The following is a 20,526-nucleotide window of genomic DNA, read 5'->3' as shown; positions in this document are numbered from 1 at the left end:
CACACGTCCGGGGCTCGTGGTCCCACGTCCTCGAGCGCGAGAGCAGAGGAGGGCCCTCTGGGGGCCCTGAGAATGAAGTTTGGCTGAAACAAGTCACTTGCGTGAACCCGGGTTGTGGAAAGGGCATTGTAGTGACGCGTTCAGGAAGCAGGCGCTAACGTAATTGGAACAAGGGAAGGACTGACGCTCCCCTCTGTGTAGCAAGCTCTCTAACAGCGGGCTAATGAATGGTCTAAGCAGGCTTGAAAGAGAAATATTTAAGATACTAATGGCAAACAGTCTTCTAACAACCTCAAAGCCCCAAGTGTTAATAATGTATCTGCTAATTATAAGCCAGGTTTATTTAGTCACTGAAGAAGGTGGCCTAAGGATCTCTCTTTGATAACATCTGCTTAATGAAATTTGAATTTCCGTACAAGTTTGAAAGTAATAAAGTGGAATATACTTTTAAATAACATAACAGACTTTCTCCTAACTTCTAATGAATGCTGCTCTCATGGTCCACAACAGTGAGGTCCAGGCAACACGCAGGTATTCGAGTCTGAAAAGTTACACTGTGAAATTTATATCGTATTTAATTCTAATCTGTCTACAAATGGCATTAAATTAAAAAAAGAGGCCAGTATGTAAATATAAAAAGACCTCCCCTCCATTTGTCTATGGCCTAGTACTAAAAAATGTTGAGTACCCAGATGCTAAAAAGAGTCATAAGCTTTTCAGTTGTAGGAATAAAATATTCCTGAATGTTTATTAGAATATGGTGAAAAATATCTTTAAAGAACAGTACAAACCGAGTCTGGGGTTCTCAGTGGCACTGTCCTATATGGACATCCGCTTGATAGGTGTGACATTTAAATTAGCTTTGACAAAATGGACACCCTGGAAAGTGCATTCCCCTGGCGGCCAGGGTGCGGTGCGGCGCCCAGGAGGTGCGTGTGGCTGCGGCTGCAGACCTCGGTTTGTCTGACCTCGTCCAGACCTAGATCTGGACGGAGCAGATCTAGAACATTTCCAACTCCCCAAGACTTCTGTTGGACGGCCCTGAAAGACTCATCTCACAAAGCCGAATTACATTTTCATTTTGGTTATTAGAAACTATTTGCACTGAAAATTTTTTTCTTAAAAAGAAAATCAGGCGAGACTGGGATTTCTCACGTCTTTACGCTATTAAAATCTTCACGGATTCTACTGGAAGGCCGACCACACACCACTATTTCCTAACTGCGGGGAGAGGACACTACTGAGCACCTGTGGAGCCTGGAGACTTTGGCCATGCGGAGCACCAAATGGCAGTCACCAGGGCCAGGGTTGTACCTCTCTCTGTAAACAGGCAGCCGCAGAACTGCACCCCCGTAAGGAGGCGGGTGGGATTTCCCCTGATCGGTCACTCCCGGGAGATCACAGGTCGTGTTCTGGGATAAAGACCTGGGCAGGTGGGGTTGTGAGCCGTTCTGCTCCTGGGTCCACCTGCAGATACTTCAGCCCTTCGGGGTCCGTCTTTCTAATCAAGAAAGAAACCAAAGAGAATGGTTCTCTCTCCTGAAATTGTCAGGAAAAAGTGTCCTCCAAAATCCTTGTCAATAATTTCCCAGAAGGAACATCTACTGTATTTCCAATTTTGTTCATTTTGCTCCAGGGAACTGTAAATTAGTGAAGTGTTTACTGAAATAAAACCTCAAATTTATAATTAAAGGCCGACGAACCCGGTCCTTACTGGCCACACGTCTTTCCCAAGGAGGCTGGCCTCTCGCCCTGCTCAGCGCCAATGTGGGGCTCCCGTGATGTTGAAGGGAGGTCCACGCTGAGAATCACCCCAGCGGGGCCAGGCATGACAGGAATACGAGACCAAACCCCCGGGAATTGCGAGAGGCCAGAGTCAACTAGACATAGCGTATGAAGCAGACCCAACGACAATTTGATGTGCTCTGTGACAGGAAGCGTGCCTAGCTCTGAATCCTGGCCTGAAACCGCGGACGACAAAGCCTATAGGTTCACACACACACGTGTGTGTGAATACATTAATGACATATCTTCTATGCAAACGTGTACGCATATATAGAATACCTGTAAAACTGTAATATTTGAAATTGTAAGGAAAATAATGTTTCCTTTGTCTGGTGCACCAAGTATGCTGCGTATTTATAAAGAGAAGTGAGTAATCCGGAAGCGAGGTCTGTCTAAAACGTCTGACTGTGAGTTCCTTGAGGGCAGACACTGCATCTGTTCTCCGACTACCGATTACAGGTGTTTAAATAAATAAGTGAATGAAGCAGTGTGGCTCCTGGCTCGTGGACATGCTGTGGTGTGTGCTCCCATCCAGAAGTCTCTGGAGGGTCCAGACTGCCCCCCTCCGAAGGGCTGCGGGCTGTGAGCCAGAGGCGAGCGCGGGGACAGCCTGGGCATGTGCGTTAAGTGACGCGCGCATACCTACAGGCTCCAGAGGGGCTCCCCGGACCTCCTGCCCGGTGTCACCAGCAGGGGCTTTCCTGTTTGAATTGGAGGACACGTGATGTCCTCCACACCTAGAGACTCACTGACTACGGGGTGACTTAAGGTTCTCATGATACAAAGTCATTCAGTAAATGATCAATTAACTTGTACATTCACCTCCTTTCAATTCTGGTTAATATTTTCACAAAATCCAAATTTTAAAAAGAGCTATGTGATTTTTGTGCATTGATAATAATGTTCACTGAGCGTCCTCTACGTGCCTGCTCCCAGCACGGTCCCATTTCACAGGGGAGGACACTGAGGCACCAAGTCCGAACGACAGTGAGGCCCACGCAAACACCCAAACTGCATCCCAGATGTTGCCGGAGAGCCCCGGGTGTGCTTCTGGAAAGCACAGGTCACTTCCTAAAGGGAATGGGACACTGAAGTTTGCTTCCGGTTTTGTTTTGGTTGGTGTGTGTGTGGATGACCTCCGGTGAGGTTAACGAGATGTACGCCCACGTCCAAACACCTGGGATGCCCACTGCACAGTCTGGGCGTAACGTTGAACACCAGGAGAAGGAAGTGGGGAGGGGGCTCCCTTGCAGAGACTGAGCCCAGGACGCGGGGCAGCGAGCCTCCTCCCGCGGTGCTGACCGTGGCGGCGTCCGTGCTCCCGGGAGAGTGGAGGCTACTCTGGTTGTCCTCCCCGTAAGCGAGAGTCTCCGTGAGCCGTGAGCTGAGGAGCACACAGCTTTGCTTTACCTGTTATGTGTGTGTGCTCACCCGTGTGTGTTCATCCGTGTGTGTGCTCACCCGTGTGTGTTCATCTGTGTGCATATCAACGTGTACATCTGTGTGTTCATCATGTGTGTGCTCACCTGTGTGTGTGCTCATCCGGTGCGTGCTCACCCGTGCATGCTCAGTTATGTGTGTGCTCACCCGTGTGTGTTCACCCGTGTGTGTTCACCCGTGTGTGTGCTCATCTGTGTGTGTTCACCCGTGTGTGCTCACCCGTGTGTGTGCTCATCCGTGTGTGTTCATCTGTGTGCATACCAGCGTGTACATCGGTGTGTTCATCATGTGTGTGCTCACCCGTGTGTGTTCACCCGTGTGTGCTCACCTGTGTGTGTGCTCATCCGTGTGTGTTCATCTGTGTGCATATCCGTGTGTACATCTGTGTGTTCATCATGTGTGTGTTCACCCGTCTGTGTGTTCATCTGTGCATACATCGTGTGTACATCCATGTGTGTTCACCGTGCACTCATCTGTGTGTGCTCATCTGTGTGTACATCCATGTGTACATCTGTGTGTTCATCCATGTGTGTCCACCTGTCTGTGTGCTCATCTGTGTTCATCCGTGTGTACATCTGCATATAAGTCTGTGTGTTCACCTATGTTCATCCATGTGTACATCTGAGTGTTCGCCCGTGTGTGTTCACCTGCTGTGCGCTCATCCCTGTTCATCCGTGTGTTCATCCGTGTGTGTTCACCTGTCTATGTGTTCATCTGTGTACATCCGTGTGTACATCCATGTGTGTTTACCCACGTGTGCTCATCCGTGTGTGTTCATCTGTGTGCATATCTGTGTGTACATCTATGTGTTCATCATGTGTGTGTTCACCTGTCTGTGTGTTCATCTGTCTGTACATCCATGTGTGTTCACCCGTGTGCTCATCCGTGTGCATGCTCATCTGTGTGTGCTCTTCTGTGTGTGTACATCGTGTGTACATCTGTGTGTTCACCCATGTGTGTTCACCTGTCTGTGTGTTCATCTGTGTACATCTGTGTGTACATCCGTGTGTGCTCACCTGTCTGTGTATTCATCTGTGTGTGTGTGCTTGTGTATGCCTGGAGTCATCCTCAAACATTCTCATTTTCGGTTTGCTACAATGTGCTTACCTATAATTCCTAAATTTAACTTATTTTAAATCAGTCCTACTTACGATAACATAAGAAAATCTACGTGCAGCCAAACGTGTGTCTTAGGGTATTTTCGGAACCCGCTGGGAAGCGGACGTCCTAGACCTTGTACAGTTGTCGTGCCCTGAGGCCTGAGGTACGTTCTGCAGGGGGAGCGGTGGGCACGTGCCCCGGACAAAACCCGAGCTAGGGGCGTGTGTGCCCGGGACACATCCCCAGCTGTGTGTGCTGCGTGTGCACAGGTCAGCAGTCCTGGCTGGTCTCCAGCGCAGCCCTGGGGGGCTGGGGGGAGTGGCTGCTGTGCGTGTGGGGCTGCCGGTGGGACAGAGCCGTCCACTCCCACTGCATTGCCCCTGATCTGAGGAGGGCCAGCGCCGTGTGCAAAACCCACTCGGTCTGAGCGCTGTCACTGCCCCCTACAGCCCGTGGGTCTAGGCCTAGGCACCAAAACACCCATCCCTCAGTGTCCATACCCGGAAAATGGGCCGAACCCCTCCAGCTCTTCTCTCCGGGGACAGTGTGTGCAGGGGCCCTCTGTGAACCGTCAGGCACCCTGGGCGGGGGACACGCCAACCCATCAGCTGTGCTCTTGTAGGTGCGGTGGGGAGGGGGGGCTCCCAAGCTCCTCTCAACCCCAGTGGGCAGAGCTCTGCTCTCGCACCAGGGGCCTGGTGGGGCTACAGCCCTGCCCGACCCTGCCACCGCCAAGAAGCTGGACTCACACAGCAGGGGCCGCCCCTCCGTGGGAGAAGCCAGGCCCGCGTGGAGGGCAGCTGTGATTCACCAAGCCCTGTGCATTCCCTTTTGTAAACCGTGAAGACAAACCATTACAGAACTGAGGATTACGTACGGGAACTGGTGCCCAGGGAAAGTGCATGCCGGACAACAGAAGCCTCAGGACGAGCCGCCTGCATCAGACCCCAGTAAATAATCCTCCTGCTGCCTAAAAAAAACCAGCCCTAGAACATTCTAGAAACAAGCAGCTTGCAAAGCAAAATAATATCGTGGCCAAAATTCAAACTTTTAATTCTTTGATTTAAATAAATTGTGGCATATGTAGGGGTTACAATTCCTGTGTACCTAGGACAGATGCCCAGAGACGCCAGGAAATGCAGGAAAACGCAGGGCCCCCACCCCATGGTGCTGAACCAGAAGCTCCAGCATCAAGAAGGACGGGTGAGCGGCCCCCACAACCCCCTCTCCCACCACGCTCACGAGCAGCAGGGACGGGGGCTGCTAAGAGAAAGATCCAAATAATGAAGAGGTATCTAAATTTGGCCAACCAAAGTATAAATGGAAGCCAATTTGGGGGCCCGTTTTTAGAGCTAATTGCCTCTGATTGAAATCGGTTTTGATTTGGCTCGAATTGGAGGCTCAGACGGCTACGGCACCTACATGCCGCCCGTGTCTACAGTGATCGCGCATCTGGAAGCGGACGGCTCCCGGCGGGAGGACGCGGCTTCGCAGGAAAGAGGCCGAGAGCGATGTGAGGCGGCTTCCAAGCTCTTCCCCGTTGGTCCCTTCGGGTCCTCTTGGCCATGAAATCTTTAGAGAGGGGACTTCCCTTCAGAATGAGAACTCGCGTTAGGCAGAGTCCTCACCAAAAAGTCTCTTTGATTTGAACAATTCTATCTATCCTCCCCCCTACTTTCAGCCTGGGGTCCCAGTGAGTGTCACGGCCGGTGAGGCAGGTTCGCAGGATGTGTGTGTGACACACGGCACATCGGCCCAAAAGTGTGTGCACGTGGCACGCGGGCTTTCCTGGGCTCACCCCTGCTTCCCTCCTGAGCCCCTACGCTGTGCTGTCTACACTGCACGGGCCGGGGACCAGGGCGAGCAGCCCTTGAAGAGTGCGAATGGTATTCACGTACAGGTTACGTTTTAATACATTTTCAGTTTACATATTGCACATAATTAGACATAAAATTACCCACTTCCTTTAAAGAATATCCCCAATGTGTTGCCCTGGGTAAGAGCGGAGCAAAGTGTTGTCTCAGGAAGTTTAAGACGCTTGAAGATCCAAGACCAAGAGTTTATCTGGCACAACTCATCTTTCCATGATCAGAAACGTCCTGTTAATGGCCAACAACCAAAATTCAGTGTCAAGTGTGACAAGAGGAACATTTCCAGAAAGTTCCACACCAGAGGATCTTTGGGAGGGTACTGGGACCTCCCGTCTAAGGTCTCTATGAAGAAGTAGAATTGTGCGCCTACAATGAACGGTGTGATCTCACTCTGTCACGTAAGCGGCTGCCGCAGCACAGACTGACCAAACCTTTTGAAGATTTGAAGATGGATGTGATCTGTTGAGGGGGGCAGGTGCGTGAATTGTTCTAGAGAAAGCTGCTGTAGATCTTTAAGGAATCAACCTACGCTCCTATGCAGGGAAAAGCCATCCCCAAGGCCCTCGTGACTCAGACTAAAGGTAACCAGTGGAGGGGTATCATCGAACAAGACGTTACAGGACAACAGATATTGTATTCTATCGTTTCCTCAGGTGGGAAAGACTTATCATCAAGTAAAACTCAGTCGCTGAAATATTGGAGTTTTTATAGCAGGAACCCGTAGTTTTGAAGATCCACCGATAAAAATGGGCCATTTTAGAAAACTGGTCTAGTTTAGATTTCCCAGAAAGGATCGCTCAAAATGGCACTTAGTTGTTGCAAAGACACGCTGACAAACGAGCGTGGCTTTCAGATGAACCACAATTAGGAAAAGGCCATCACTCCCTGAAGATCAGTTCTCATCCAGGAACAGGCAGCGTGGAGGGAACGGACCACTCCAACACTGCCCTGGAGGACGAGGAGGGCGGACCGCCTGCCTCTGAAGATGCGGATGGCGAGGACCCTCACCCACCTTCCGAGACGAAAGAGAAGAAGACAGTGCGGACGGAAGCCAGAGAAGTGGCGGCTATGCTCGGAGCTTCGGGGCAGCGTAAACCGAGCCCAAAGTCAAGGGATGAACACCCACAACACCTAGGTCCCTCAGAAAACTACTCTGGCCTCTGGGGGTGTGGAGACACTAACCACTTAGAAGCAGTCCTAGATACAAGCCGTGCAGAGGCTATTTCTTGTTTACGGCTGGCCTGCTGGAACTGCATATATGTATGCCAGACTTTGCAAAGCATTCCTCATCAAGAAATTCAAAGGAAAGGTGCCATGGTCTGATGGGTTGGCCACGTTCCATGTGCAGTTAGTCACGTTTTGATCATGAGGGAAATACGGCTTTAAGCTGTGAGAAAGGATGTCTTAACAAAGTGGGTTGAGGTGTTCTTGCACCTGTCCGTTCTGAGGTTCTAAAAGCTATTTGTCCATTAGGCACTGCGTGGATGACACTAGACTTTAAAGCCGTTAAGTAAGAGGATGCCCTCCGGGTGTTTACACGCCATGAAGAACACGCCAAGAGTCTCGTGACGGAAGGGCTAGTTCAGGAGGTCACTGAACATGAGCAGGTGATCTATGGCGCTAGGGCCTTGGACAGGGATCCTGCAAAAAATGACATGATGTGAAACAGAGCCCTGCACTCTGAGACAGCCCTGGTGTAGCACAGTGGGACAGGTGTGGGGTGGAATCCTTGGAAGAGGAATCGTGTCTCCTCCGATCAGAGCGCCGGAGACTTTCACGCACTCTCTATGACTTGTACTGACTCCTTCCAAAACTTGTGTCGGAACTGAATGTGGTTCTGCATTTTCAAAGAAGAGAAACCTTAGTCTGGGGAAATAAATGTAAGTGATCAGATTTATGCTTAAGATATAGAAAGAGTTACAGGCACAGGGGAGAGGGAGAGCGAGCGGCTGGAGGGGTGTGTGCCTGAGTGCTGGCGAGCTCCTGGCTGGACCCATCGGTGAGGTGACGCTGTCCTAGAGTCTTTGGAACTATGACCACCGCATGCCTAGGGAATTGGCTACTGTCATGGTGAGTTCTTGTCATCAGTGCTATTTAAATGCCCATATTTTAAATGATCGTATTAACTAGTGACTGCTAAAAAACCAGTTTTTCATTTTTTAGGTTATAATCATTTCCTAAAAGCTTGAGTACCTCTGTCAAACTTCCTTTCCGTGTGCATGCCTATCAGGAGAGAAACTACTTATGCCTGAGAAAATTCAGGACAGAAAGGCTATGGCATGAGAGAGCTAGAGACAAATGAGAAGCAAGAGGCAGAGAGACTGTGCGGAAAGGTGACCGAAATCCCGAGGACCCGGTCGTGCGTGCTGTCCGGGCACTGCGGGCGCAGGTGATTTTCTTAAAGACACTTTCCTTTACATGTGACACACCCATTTCGTGACTACTAGGTGCAGAGATTTTTAAAAGAATGATTTTCGTTAAATCTTACTTGAGTTCTTGTGAGCTGGTAGCCAGCATGCTTCGAATGCTTTTGTCAGCGAGGGGGCAGCCGGACAGACTGTAAGACAGGCCAGAGAGTCAGGTGAGTAGTGGCTCCCGCCAGCTTACGCTCCCGGACAAACACAACATAAAGTTGAAACTAAAAAGTTTAATGCAGAAAAGCGATGGGGCAAGTGCTGTATATTGAATTTTTTTTTTTTTTTGGTATAATTAACTTGGCGTATGTTTACGTCTTCATTGAAGAAAACAGGTCTGTTAATAAACGATTTTTGAAAAAGAATACGAAATGTTTGCGCTCTTTGGTTTAAATGTTTGTAAAGAATTTTCCAAATCGAGGTGGTTTATCCGAATGTAAAAGACACTATACAACACGTAAATCAAGCACGATTTTATAGGTCAACATAGAGCACTTAGAGGGTTGACACGTAATTCGACGTTTTTACTTTGACAGCATTGTTGAGGTAAGCTGAAAACAATAAATTGAAAAGACAGAATCCACCATGAGAAAAAATGAAGTCACACCTTCTATGTGAGGCGTAATTACCAGTCACATGACCACTCCCATCACACCTTGGTGTTGGACATCTGCCACCAAACAAAAACAAAAACAGCCAAAATAGTAAGTAGGTTTAAAAAAAAAAAAAAACTTTAAGAAAGTTTCATTGTTTCCAGTTTAGCTGCAATGTCTGTGAGGGGGTTAAGCGCCCTGAGGGAAGCTGCAAAAAACGGCACGGACCAAATGGCAGAAGGCGTCTCCATCACACAGAGCGTCCTGGGAGCAAGCAAGCCACGCGGCTTCTCGCTCCACTGAACTGGCAGTTTGAGACATTTATATGCTGCGAACGTCGCATGCTCAAACGGCAAGGCATGTACAGATCGGTTTTTAAAAATAAGCCAAAGAAAGGGACAGTCGAGAAGAGCAGGCATCTCGCCTGGAGTTATGCTTACGTTATTAAGTCCTTTTTGCTCTCCTTGCACTGGGGGTACTTGGGCTTGGGGCTGGGGATGGTCACCTCTCCCGGGTACCTTCTCTCCTCCAGAGCCTCCTGGAATGGGTCCAAGTCTTCCGGCTGCGGGCAAAACACAGCTTCAGGGCCGCACGGACGACAGTGTGACAGACCGACCGCAGACGCGTCCCGCCGGGGCGCCGGCCGCCGCTGCGTTTTCCTCCCCTCCCACCGCTGTCCCTTTAAAGGGATTCCACGCCTTTGTCCGGGTGAGGCCCCTGCCGCAAGCGCGGAGCGGGGCTCTGTTCAAAGACTATCGCTTTCGGAGCGGACCGTAGCCGCTCACCTACCGCTCTAAACTTCTAAATTCACGGTCACCTGTCGGGGGGCAGGGCCTCACTCGATATTTCTGTTGGGGTACTAATAAGAGGGACAGACACATGGTTCGGAAACCAGAGACCCTGTTTCTTCGTTGGCCTTTCTCACTCGATGCCCCACAAGCACCTGTTGCTGTCCGGCACCCGTGTCCGACACTGACCTGCGAAGCTTAAACACTGACCCTACACGTGTTCCGGAACGAGAGTTATTCCGACCATCGGTGAGCATTCTGCGCGTGTGCGTTAAGTCCCAAGGCGAGGGAAGACCAGCTGAGATTAATGTTGTGGTTCTCAGTTACTCTTATGCAAAATTTTCTTTTTCAACAGAAAGTGTCTCCTCCTGGGTCAGCGGGTCCCCTTGCGCTAACTAAGAAATGCCTATAGATGGCAGTACTCAGCAAACGTGTCTTGTGAATGCTCGCGAGTACTTTTTCCTTCTGGGACGGTCTGTTTGATGAAAACACTTCTGTCGGTTTAGGAGGGCTTAATTTTAATTAAAATAAATTCGGAGACTCAACCATCACGCCTTATTTGGCGGTAATGATTTAACACCGTAGGAGAGAAAAGAATACTTTGGAATTTAGCTTTTGCCACTCAGACTCTATTCTTTGGCAACGCGTGGCTTCAATTTAATCAAATTTAATCATTTTTGAAGAATAAAGACGATAGGCTTTGAGATGAAATGGCCTTATAACCGGGTGCCTTTTCTGCCAATTCTTACAAATAGCTAATGTTCCCTTTTTTTCTGCACTACCTTGTTTCCCTAAGAAGCTATTGCTTTGATGGTGGTCTCCCTCTTGTATTCAAAAAGGGTTTTCATTTTCCAGTGACTAAAGAAGATGTCATAATTTTCAGAACTGAACACTGGAGACAAAGCCGGGACAATAAAGAACGACCTTTTCTTCGCTTCTTTTCTCAGCTTCAAGGCTATTTTCACGACTTGGGGAACTTGAGTGTGAACGTTGTGACTACAGGTCTCCCCCACTTGGCGAAAGCGCACGTCACACCACTTTGCTCTCATGAAAGACCCACATCAGTACCTGCTTCTGCTAACAGAAAGAATCCAAAGAGGATTCGTGCTTCTAGGAAAAGAGGCGAGAAACGCAATAGCGCTCAGTGTTGGTTTTGCGGAGAGCCGTCGGAGCGGCGGCTCGCACCTGGGCCGCGCGAGCCGCCCCGCCGGGCACGCACCTGCCCCCGAGGGCCCACGCAGCAGCGTCTCAGCGCCCGGCTCCAGGGCCCCGACCACTGAGAGGTGAGCACCTGGGCTTCGTTTCAGGCCGTTTCCCTTTTGCAAAGTGTGTCCTCGGGTTGAGAAAAGCCTGAGAGGTTATTTTTGGGGTCTGGGGATGCTGAAAATACATTCCATATAAATTACTGGTAACTGCTTCTGCACTTTGTGCCATTTGGCTTAGGAAAGTCTCCACAGGAAAGCTACAATTTCCGGTCATCGTATTCAGAAGTATGTTCCTGACAGAGCTGTTTTAGCAATACTGCAGCCAAAGAAGATTTAGGCGATTATACTAAAGCGACTTCTCAGGGCTGGAATATACTCTTCTGAATATTTTAGGTTTCTCTGGGAATAGGCACGAGCCTTCGCTTCAAAGAGCTAGCTAATTAACAGCACACAGTTAACCATTTAAATACTTAACACTCTCCTTAGGGTTCTCTATCTGCAGGGAAAACCATGCATCATAGCAACATGTCACCCAGAAAAAGGGACGGGCTGGCTGGCTGTTGACGTCTTTTCTCGGAGAAATCGTTTGTAACTAAACGCACTTGTTGGAAAATAAAATTCACGCTCGAAAAGAACCCGTGGTTTGTTTCACCGAATCGGTGTTAGTGACAAATCTCTCCCTGGCCCACGAAGTGTGTGGTCAGCCCTAGTCAGCTGAGGTCATCCCGCGGGTGCCCGCTGACGCCCGACCCCGCGCCCCGAGCCGGCCGGCAGGTGAGGGGGACGTACGGGGGCCTCGCTGGTGTCGCCCCCGTCCGCCCTGCGGGGCTTCAGCTTGGTGTAGTCCACGGGCAGCTCCCAGCAGTCGTCCTCGCCCAGCTGGAAACACCGGCCGCCCATCACGGCCTGCTGCTGGGGGGACATGGGCTCCAGGGGTGTCAGGACCGGGCAGCAGCTCTCCCGCGGCCGTGGCTTGTTCATGCTGAGGTCCAGAGTCCCGTTCTCGTCCACCTCCATGTCGGGGTTCTGCCGGACAGAGAGACATGGTGACCGTGCAGCTCCACCGCCAGCCCCAGCCCTGCCTTTGGCCAGTGCAGAATCCAGACGCGGATTCCTCCCGGGGTCTCCCGCGCATGGGCTCCCGAGGTGAGCGAAGCGGTGCCCTGGGGACATGTCTGCTGTCCCGCACTTAGCCGCGACATTGGATGGCAGGTGCGTGCATCTATTCGCCTGTTGGTGACCTGCGATCTGTCCATCTAGCTCTTATTTATTTGTCTACCACTCACCACTTCTCTTTAGCTTCTCTTTTCTGCAGTTCCCCTCTGCTTTTAGAAATAAGCCTGGCCGGGGCTCTGGGCTGATGGCTCAGAGCCTGGAGCCTGTTTCCGATTCTGTGTCTCCCTCTCTCTCTGCCCCTCCCCCGTTCATGCTCTGTCTCTCTCTGTCCCAAAAATAAACAAACGTTGAAAAAAAAATTAAAAAAAAAAAAAAAGAAATAAGCCTGGCCAGAAGACAATCATGCCTAATCTCCACTCTATTCCAGCTCAAATACCGTCTAAGAGATCAGAGATAGATGTGTGTTTACGCTTAAAAATTCGCCTTCAGTTTCACTGATGCAAATACTTCAAGACCGGGAGAGGAGGAGAACAGACCAGTCAGAGGCATGGAGGGCGAGGGAGAAGGAGCCAGAATTTACTTTCCAACAAGAAAGGCTGCGATGAACAGCCTTTTCCACCTTAAGGGAGGGAGGTGTGCAATCACAGCTCAAATGACCTCTAGTCCAATGATTCCAGTCTCACCTACTCTGCGTTTCAGCAAGCCCGAAATTGAGACAACTGTCTTAAAAAAATAGAGAAGTACAGGGTGAGGGTTTTTTTTTTTTTTTTAAATGATGCTTTAAAACAGACGAAGAAGACTTCAGACCTTGCCTCTCCGGAGGAGGGAGGCAAGGAAGGACACATGAAGGGCAGAGAGAGAAATACCGCCAACCACCCTCCGCTTCCGTTCCCGGAGAGTTACACTCTCTTGAGCAAAATTCGGGTTTCAGGCTGGCGTGAAAGCTGCTGCCTACCCCAGCGTCTGGCAGCTCTCTCCTCTGGACGTCACAGCGGAGGGAAGCTGCGGGGACGTCGGCCCATCCAGGCTGCTACCTTGATAAATTACCGAGCGGGATTCTGTCTGTGCTCTTCCTGTCCGTGAGCACTCCAGCTTTCAAGCTCTCCTACTAATTTAGCCTTCATAATGTTGGAGTTAATTCTCTCAGTCTTAGGTTTAATAAAGTGAAACAAAATCCGAAGGGGTTACTGTCTTTTTTTTTTTTTTTTCCTCCTTGCCAGGGAAGCCCGTCCATGCTAGCCTTGAATTTTAGCAGCCCTGATCACCACAGAAATCGTACGCCCCTGACACTTCTCCATAATCGTGGAATAAAAATATTAAGAGTAAAGAAAGCAGGGAGCCTGGGTGGCTCAGTCGGTTAAGCGTCTGACTTCGGCTCAGGTCATGATCTCACCGTCCTTGAGTTCAAGCCCCGAGTGGGGCTCTGTGCTGACCGCTCAGAGCCTGGAGCCTGTTTCAGATTCTGTGTCTCCCTCTCTCTCGGACCCTCCCCCATTCATGCTCTGTCTCTCTCTGTCTCAAAAATAAATAAACATTAAAAAAAAAAGAGTAAAGAAAGCATTTGCAAAACATGAAATTACTGGCCTGTCTCCATTCATACGCATCACAAGTACTGGTAACGAGTCCCCTCAGGTCTGAGTGCTCAGGGTGCATGGCCGGGCCGTGCTAGTACAGGAGAGGGGGTGACGGAGTGGCCCCCGCCAGGTGGCGCCCTCTGCTCTGCGGCAGCCCGAGGGACCGTCCTGCCCTCACGCCAACAAGGTGACAAACCCTGCCGGGACAGACGTCTCCGCACTAATGAAAGCCAGCCGGGATGCGTGGCAGTCCCAGCGGAGACTGGATTTCTACTTTCTTTCTTCCCTGATACTAGTGACCCACTGGGAGCGAAGGGACAGTCCTGTGCTTGATTTGACAGCGGGGCCACCGGACCCTCCTGGTGTTCAGGGTTCCGGGCACGTGGCCGCTTCAGTTTCCTACTGTCCCTGTGGCCATTGAACCGACGTGAGGGCACTGGCTGTCCCGTTTCCAGAACCGCCCCTGGGTCCTAAGGGCAGGGTCCACGCACACGTTACTCTAACAGGCCTGCGCGTGCCCCCCGCCCCCCGCGTCAGAGAGCCGGTCGTCCTGGGACGTGCGATTGAAGCCGCTCCCAGCAAAGCCACGCCTGGGGCTCCGCTAGGTCGCGCGCTTTGCGGGGGAAGTAGCCGCGGGGCGCGGGCTCCAGGGGGCGCGCACGGCCCGGCAGCGGGCGCCCGGCGGGCCGGGGGGAGGGGGTCGCGTACCCGCGCGGCGCACAGGTCCTGCGGCTTGGTGGACAGGTTCTGCGGCATCTCTCGGCAGCGCGTGGACAGGTTGAGGATGGCCGTGGCGGCCATGTGCGCCGCCTCCATGTCGTGCGCGTAGTCGAAGCTGCTCTTGCTGCACGTGCTGCTGGCGCTGCTCCCGCCCCCGCAGCTCAGGTTGCTGCTGCTGCTGGGCGCGTAGCTGCTGGTGGTGCTGCTGCTGGGGCTGGCGTTCTTGCAGTACCGCTTTGCTGGGGAGACACGGGGACAGGGGTGACTCGGGTCCCCGCCAACGGGGCGACGGCAGAGCGGGGCCCCGCGCCCCGCCACCCGCACCGCTGCCCTCCCGCCGGCCCGGGGCACACCCGCGCCAGCGGCGGGGGAGGGGGCCGATCGGTGGAGAAAAGCCCATCTGGCCTTTCCCCTGTGACCCTGGGAAGTTGGCGGGGACGGAGCCGGGTGTGGGGGGGGGGGCGGCAGGGGAGACGCACGCGTCTCTCTGGCAGGCCACACGTGGCTGCGGTGGCCACCACCCAATCCATTTAGAGGCGCACACCTGGTTAGGATTGGGTCCCCTGATGTCAGGGCGTGACCAGCGCGCCGCCTGCTCGAGCCTGCAGGAGGGGTGTCCCGGTCATGACTGCCCATGGGCTCAGGGGGGCCACGGGACCCCACAGGCCTCATGGCTCCAGAGACTGGCCGCTCCTTCCGGCCGGGAGGGGCCTCAGTGGCCACGTGGGGCTCGCTGTCTTGTGTGCAACCGCACAGCCTGGTGGGGGCCTGTGTGCTTTGGGGGGTGGCCGTCTGGCTGAGCATGAGGGACCAAAACACCCCTTTCCTCAGGAAAAGCCTGGTCCTGTGATTCTAATAAAGAGCCACACGGAGGAACCAGCAATGTCAAGGGACAGACGATGGCACAGGCCGTGGGCTGAGCCCAAGGTGAGCAGGGCAGGGTGGCCACGTGCATGCCCCACACCGGCCCTCCTCCTTGTCGGGTCGGCCTCCTGTCACCCGCGGGGAGCCTGGCTCCCAGGATGCCCTGGTGAACAACCCGCGCCACCCACGGCTCAGCCACTTGGGAGCAAGTGTTGCTTTTGTTCGTTCGGAATCTCTGGCACGCGCGTGGGAAAACGTTTGTGGGTTATTCGTCCGGGCCCTGTGGCCATTGCCAGGGGCAGCAGAGCCACACAGGCTGTCTGTCCACCTGCAGGCTGTCAGATCTTCCCTGGGGTCCTGGGCAGTGAGGGGTCACCCAGGGCGAAGCTGGGGGCGCGGGAGATGCCCACAGTCCTCTCCCTCACAGGGTCCCGCGCTCCGTCCTCGAGCGGCTCTTTCCGGACCCACCCGCACGTTTGCGCGTCCTTTCCAAAGCGACTCGGCCGGCTCTCCCCGCGTGTTCAGCGCTGGCAGCAGCGGTCTGTACCTGGAGCCGCTCTCCGCGGAGGACACGCGCAGCGCTTTCCTCCCGGAGGGAGGGGCACACCCAGCGATGTGACCAACGGACCCCCCTCCCGCACCGGCACGGTCGGTCATCGTGAGCAATGGCACGAGGGTGCCCAGAACACCTCATTCGGATACAAGTGGCAGAATAAAGAAGGCCTCACGGTTGAGAACTTGCAACTTTGGACCGAAGGCCACTTTCATCTCGTCCCCGGGTCGCACAGCGACGCTGGCAGAGAGCACGCGGGCCCTGGGGTGCGGAGGGCCACCAGGCCCCCCCCACGGCCCCCACCGCGAGTCACAGAGCCGCTGCACGGGCAGGTGGCCGTTTGAAGTCCCCTTGCGTGGACCGGAGGGTGACTGCAAGCACTCGGACCCGGCTCGAGAGCGGGCCAGCTCTCTCTCCTCGAGGACTCGTCACACACCTGTTGGCGTGTCTGCGGTGTGACCTTCCTTCCTCTTTCTTCTGCGAAGGCAGCTTGTCTAAGCAGAAGACGGCACAGTGGGTGCCAGTGGCCTGGGGGGCTGAGGCAGCAATGCAGGGGCACCCGACAGAGACCCTCCCTGGAGAGACAGCCCCCCGTGCCAGACCTGAGCATCAGGCACAGGGAACCACGTGACACAGCAGCTTGGGGTGCGCTCTGCCTGGGCTGAAGTCGTGGCTTTACACCATTTACAATTTTGACACAAAAACAGGACTATCAGGGCGCCTGGGGGGCTCAGTCGGTTGAGCAGCCGACTTCGGCTCGCGTCATGATCACAGGGCACCTGAGTCGGAGCCCCGGTCGGGCTCGCTGTTTTCAGGGTGGAGCCTGTTGGGACTCCCTCCCTCTCCGCCCCTCCTCTGCTCATGCTGTCTCAAAAATAAATAAAAATAAGGATATAAAAATTGTAGGAGAAATGAAATAGTATTTATCAGGGTTCCTGTCCCTAGCGAGGGCTAGCTGCTGGCTGAGGAAAGAAATGTGGTGCACGTACGTGAGAGAAAAGGCCACTTTGGGGTGAAAGGAGCAAATTTCAATTTCTGAAAGAAAGTAAGCAGGATGCGTGTTCATACGGCAAATGGCAGCAAACTTTTGGAAAGTGCGTGTACCGCAGCAAACGTTGGAATCTTGAATTCTGGGGTCGGGGCAGCATCCTAGCCGTGACTGACCTGGGGGCCACCTGCCGATGGGCCTGACGCAGGAGAAGTCCTGGGGCAGGCATCCATGTCATGTGCGACCTCCTACTCAACGTGACCCCTCCTTCCTCCTTTCATTCAAAACGAAAACAAGAGTGCGGACTTCAAGTCTTCCGGGTAACGTGGCTCCTACTCGTAGGATGCTCGCAAAGCCGGCGACGCTGACCGCTGACCATGACCAAATGCGCTCCCCTTCCCAGTCAGTCAGCAGACAGAATCTGTCAGTGTCCCTCCGTGCGTCAGCCTGTCACTGGAGGTTATGGAGTGCACACTTTCCCACGAGACTGCCATCACCACGCGCGGCAACCGCGGCAGCCAGCCAGGCCCCACCCCGCGTTGAGACCCCTCTTCAAGGATTCTGCCCTCTCTGGCGGGACAAAGAAAGACTCCGCGGGATTTCTACTGACTAAATATGACAAGTTGGAAAGTAAAAGCAACCAGCTTCCAACAAGAGCTTTCTTGTGACCCTGTGCTAAGTGAGTGCCTCCTTCCTCCAGGAATGCCCACCTTCTGATGTATTGACACAAGGGAACAGACCGATGCGTCCTTACGAAAACCAGACATAAAGAGCATAGTCCAGACGTTCGCCTCCTGAGGCTTCACTCGCGGGCTGGGAGCCGGCAGCCGGCAGCCTGGTTGGGTTCAGGCATCCGCACACCTTGATTCACGGCGCTGACTCTCACAGTGTCCACGTAAGTCGACGTCGTCTTGAGCGCATGGAGACAGACGCAGAGGATACGTGGGAAAGGAGCTTTTTGGCGAGAACCCGCTAGAGGAGGTCTGCCCGTCGTTCGCTCACGTTACTTAAAGCATCGGATCCCAGTTGGGACTCTCCATTTTCCCGCTCACCCATGCAGTCAGGTGGTGTTCTCTGCATGGCTCCGGTCTGCCTGGCCGACCCCGGCACAGTGAGGTTTGAATCGGGACGGGCGCTTCCGGTCCAGTGGGAAGATCAGCTGTTTACCCTGAACTGCCACGGGTGGGGCCCAGAGCTGCGTGTGGGCCGAGGACAGTTGTCCGGTTCTGCACAAGCGACCTCGTGAAGTTAGGAGGAGGGCTGATTAGTGCCAGCTGGGTCGAGTCAGAGCGCTGAGAGCCTGAGAGGCCCTGGGAGTGACGGGCCCTGGGGCAGCCCGCGGCCAGGCACGGGCAGGACGGGGGCCTTCCGGGGAGAGCTGGCTGGGGGCAGCAGCGAGGAGGCCTGGAGGGCCCGGCTCCTGAGGATTCACCCCAGACGGCCATCCAAGCAGCTCCGCCAGCCGGGGGGCCCAGGCAGGGTGGAAGGTGGGAGGTTGGCACATTGGGGTGGTACTGAGTCTGAGGAGCAAAGAGAAAGTCCAGTCGATCACTAAGCGCTTAGCTTGGAGGATTTGGGAGTTGGCAACAATACAAAGGGAGGCTCGTGGTGGGAGCCCGTGGGGGCTCTGGCGACTATGGGTTTGGACAGAGCTTGGGGCCGTGATAAGTTGCCCAGGGACAAGAGTGGAGATGTCTTAGCCTGGGGTTGGCAGCTGTTCCTGTAAAACACCGGACAGTAGTCTAGGTGTCGTGGGCCCCACGGTCTCCGGCAGAAGCACTCAGCTCCGCCGTTGTGAGAAAGCGGTCACGGGCCAAACAGATGAGGGTGGCCAGGGGCCTGTACAGCTTTACCTATGAACGCCGAAATTTGAATGTCACATGATTTTTAGATGTCACAAATTCTTCCTTTCTCCCCAACAATTTAAACATATTAGAGCCATTCTCAGCTCATGGTAACAAACAGGTAAGGGGAGATGCCAGCCTGGTGCCCATGGGAGAGGGCAGGGCCGACACACGTGTGCAGGAGCCCCACATTCTTTCCCACTTTCCCTCCTTGAATGCCCTGCATGTAGACTTTCAAGCCTTATGAGAGAGAACCCCAAGCTCCTTGGCACAGTGGGTGATACACAGCCATCTCGTCGCCCTCTCCACAGTTGCCTGTTCCTACTTTCAGGCACCTTGCCAGGCCACTGGCCATTCCTACCAGCCCATGGCGCTTCTGTCTTTGTATAACTTCTACTCAAGCTCATGATCAAGTGTAAGGTTTGCCACTTCGATAAAGCTCATGCTAATTCCTCCAGAATGGATTCCTTCCTTCATTGCCTGCATGAGTGTGTGTTTCACTGCCTTCCATTTGTTCTCAAGCTCTTCCTTGAAACTTGACATCCAGAGGGAAAGAAGAGATAGATAGATGATACATGATAGACAGATGAGTGGATGAATGTGGATGGATGGATGGATGGATGGATAGATGAATGGATGGATGGATGGATGGATGAACAGACGGATGGATGGATGGGTGGATGGATGGATGAACAGACGGATGGATGGATGGGTGGATGGGTGGATAGACAGATAGAAAGACAGATAACAACTAGCCAGTGTCTGGAAGAATGCAGGCAACTAAATCAATGTGTGTTGAGTGTTTTTGATCACAGGTGGTGGGACCTAAGTCATGATATCCAAACACTGGAGAGAAAGGTCCTACTCTTTCTTCCTGTTTGGCATTTCCATGGTCCTGCCCCTTCCTCCCACGCGTTATGCTTCTCCTCACAATAGGCTCATTTCATGGTTATTCTTCAAGAGCAATGACTCAATTCTCTGCACCTGCAGCAAGTCCCAGGGAGGACACTCTTGTAGGGACCACAGACTACAGTTGCTCTGTGGTGCAAAGGTCCAGGGAAGGCTCTTCTCAGCTCTATCCCATCAAGAAAACTGACCTGTCTCATCCTTAATGGGCACTTTCTTTGATGTTTTAAAAGTCTGTCAGATGAATCTAGTGTAAGGAAAACATGGAGTCACTGATGCTTTTCTTGGTAAATTGTGGTGAAAGACTGCCTTTCTTTTGCTTTTTTCTCCTTTCTTAAAGACGTAATATTGAAGTTTTTCTTCTGTATTCTTGCTTCCTTGTGGGCCAGCTGGAGAGCATGGCTCAGCCCTGGTTTCCGACAACAGGTGTTTTCAGGGTCAGTGAGAATGAATGCCAACGATCAAATGTCTGTCCAACTCTCTAGAGCTGTCAGCCAATTCTCACAACAGCTCTGTGAGGTCCATGGGGTGGACCACTAACTCACGAACTAACCACTAACACCCAGGAAGATTATCTGCCCCATACCACGCAGCTCCTAAACAGAACAGCCGAGAATACACCCAAGTAGGTTTGACTTCTGGCGCAGGAAAATGTTCTCTACTGGTCGTGACCTCACCCAAAGTGCAACCATAACTATGAGGTTAAGGAAATCAGGCCACACATAACAACAGGTGTGGCAAGCAGGTGCGGGAAGACAGGCTTC

At 52.9% G+C, this 20,526-nt stretch overlaps 1 protein-coding gene across 14 annotated transcripts in view; it reads right to left on the bottom strand.

Annotated features, from left to right (window-relative positions):
- Nucleotides 1-20,526, bottom strand: part of MYT1L (myelin transcription factor 1 like) — a 424,454-nt gene that overhangs the window by 56,175 nt on the left and 347,753 nt on the right. For 8 of the 14 annotated variants that reach the window (XM_043604642.1, XM_043604647.1, XM_043604649.1 and 5 more), the window contains exons 15-19: nt 14,596-14,846; nt 11,987-12,223; nt 9,645-9,766; nt 9,219-9,281; nt 8,686-8,754 (exon numbers count right to left, since the gene is read on the bottom strand). In XM_043604642.1, the coding sequence (XP_043460577.1) occupies nt 8,686-8,754; nt 9,219-9,281; nt 9,645-9,766; nt 11,987-12,223; nt 14,596-14,846 (742 nt within the window). Of the gene's footprint in view, nt 1-5,355; nt 5,918-8,685; nt 8,755-9,218; nt 9,282-9,644; nt 9,767-11,986; nt 12,224-14,595; nt 14,847-20,526 lie in introns of those variants that run through there. The other 6 variants (XM_043604650.1, XM_043604653.1, XM_043604652.1 and 3 more) reach the window with 3 other exon arrangements.

This window comes from Prionailurus bengalensis, chromosome A3 (genome assembly GCF_016509475.1).
Source record: "Prionailurus bengalensis isolate Pbe53 chromosome A3, Fcat_Pben_1.1_paternal_pri, whole genome shotgun sequence".
Taxonomy (NCBI): domain Eukaryota; kingdom Metazoa; phylum Chordata; class Mammalia; order Carnivora; family Felidae; genus Prionailurus; species Prionailurus bengalensis.
The sequence above is the reverse complement of the archived record's forward strand: the minus strand, read 5'-3'. Positions and strand labels throughout refer to the sequence as shown.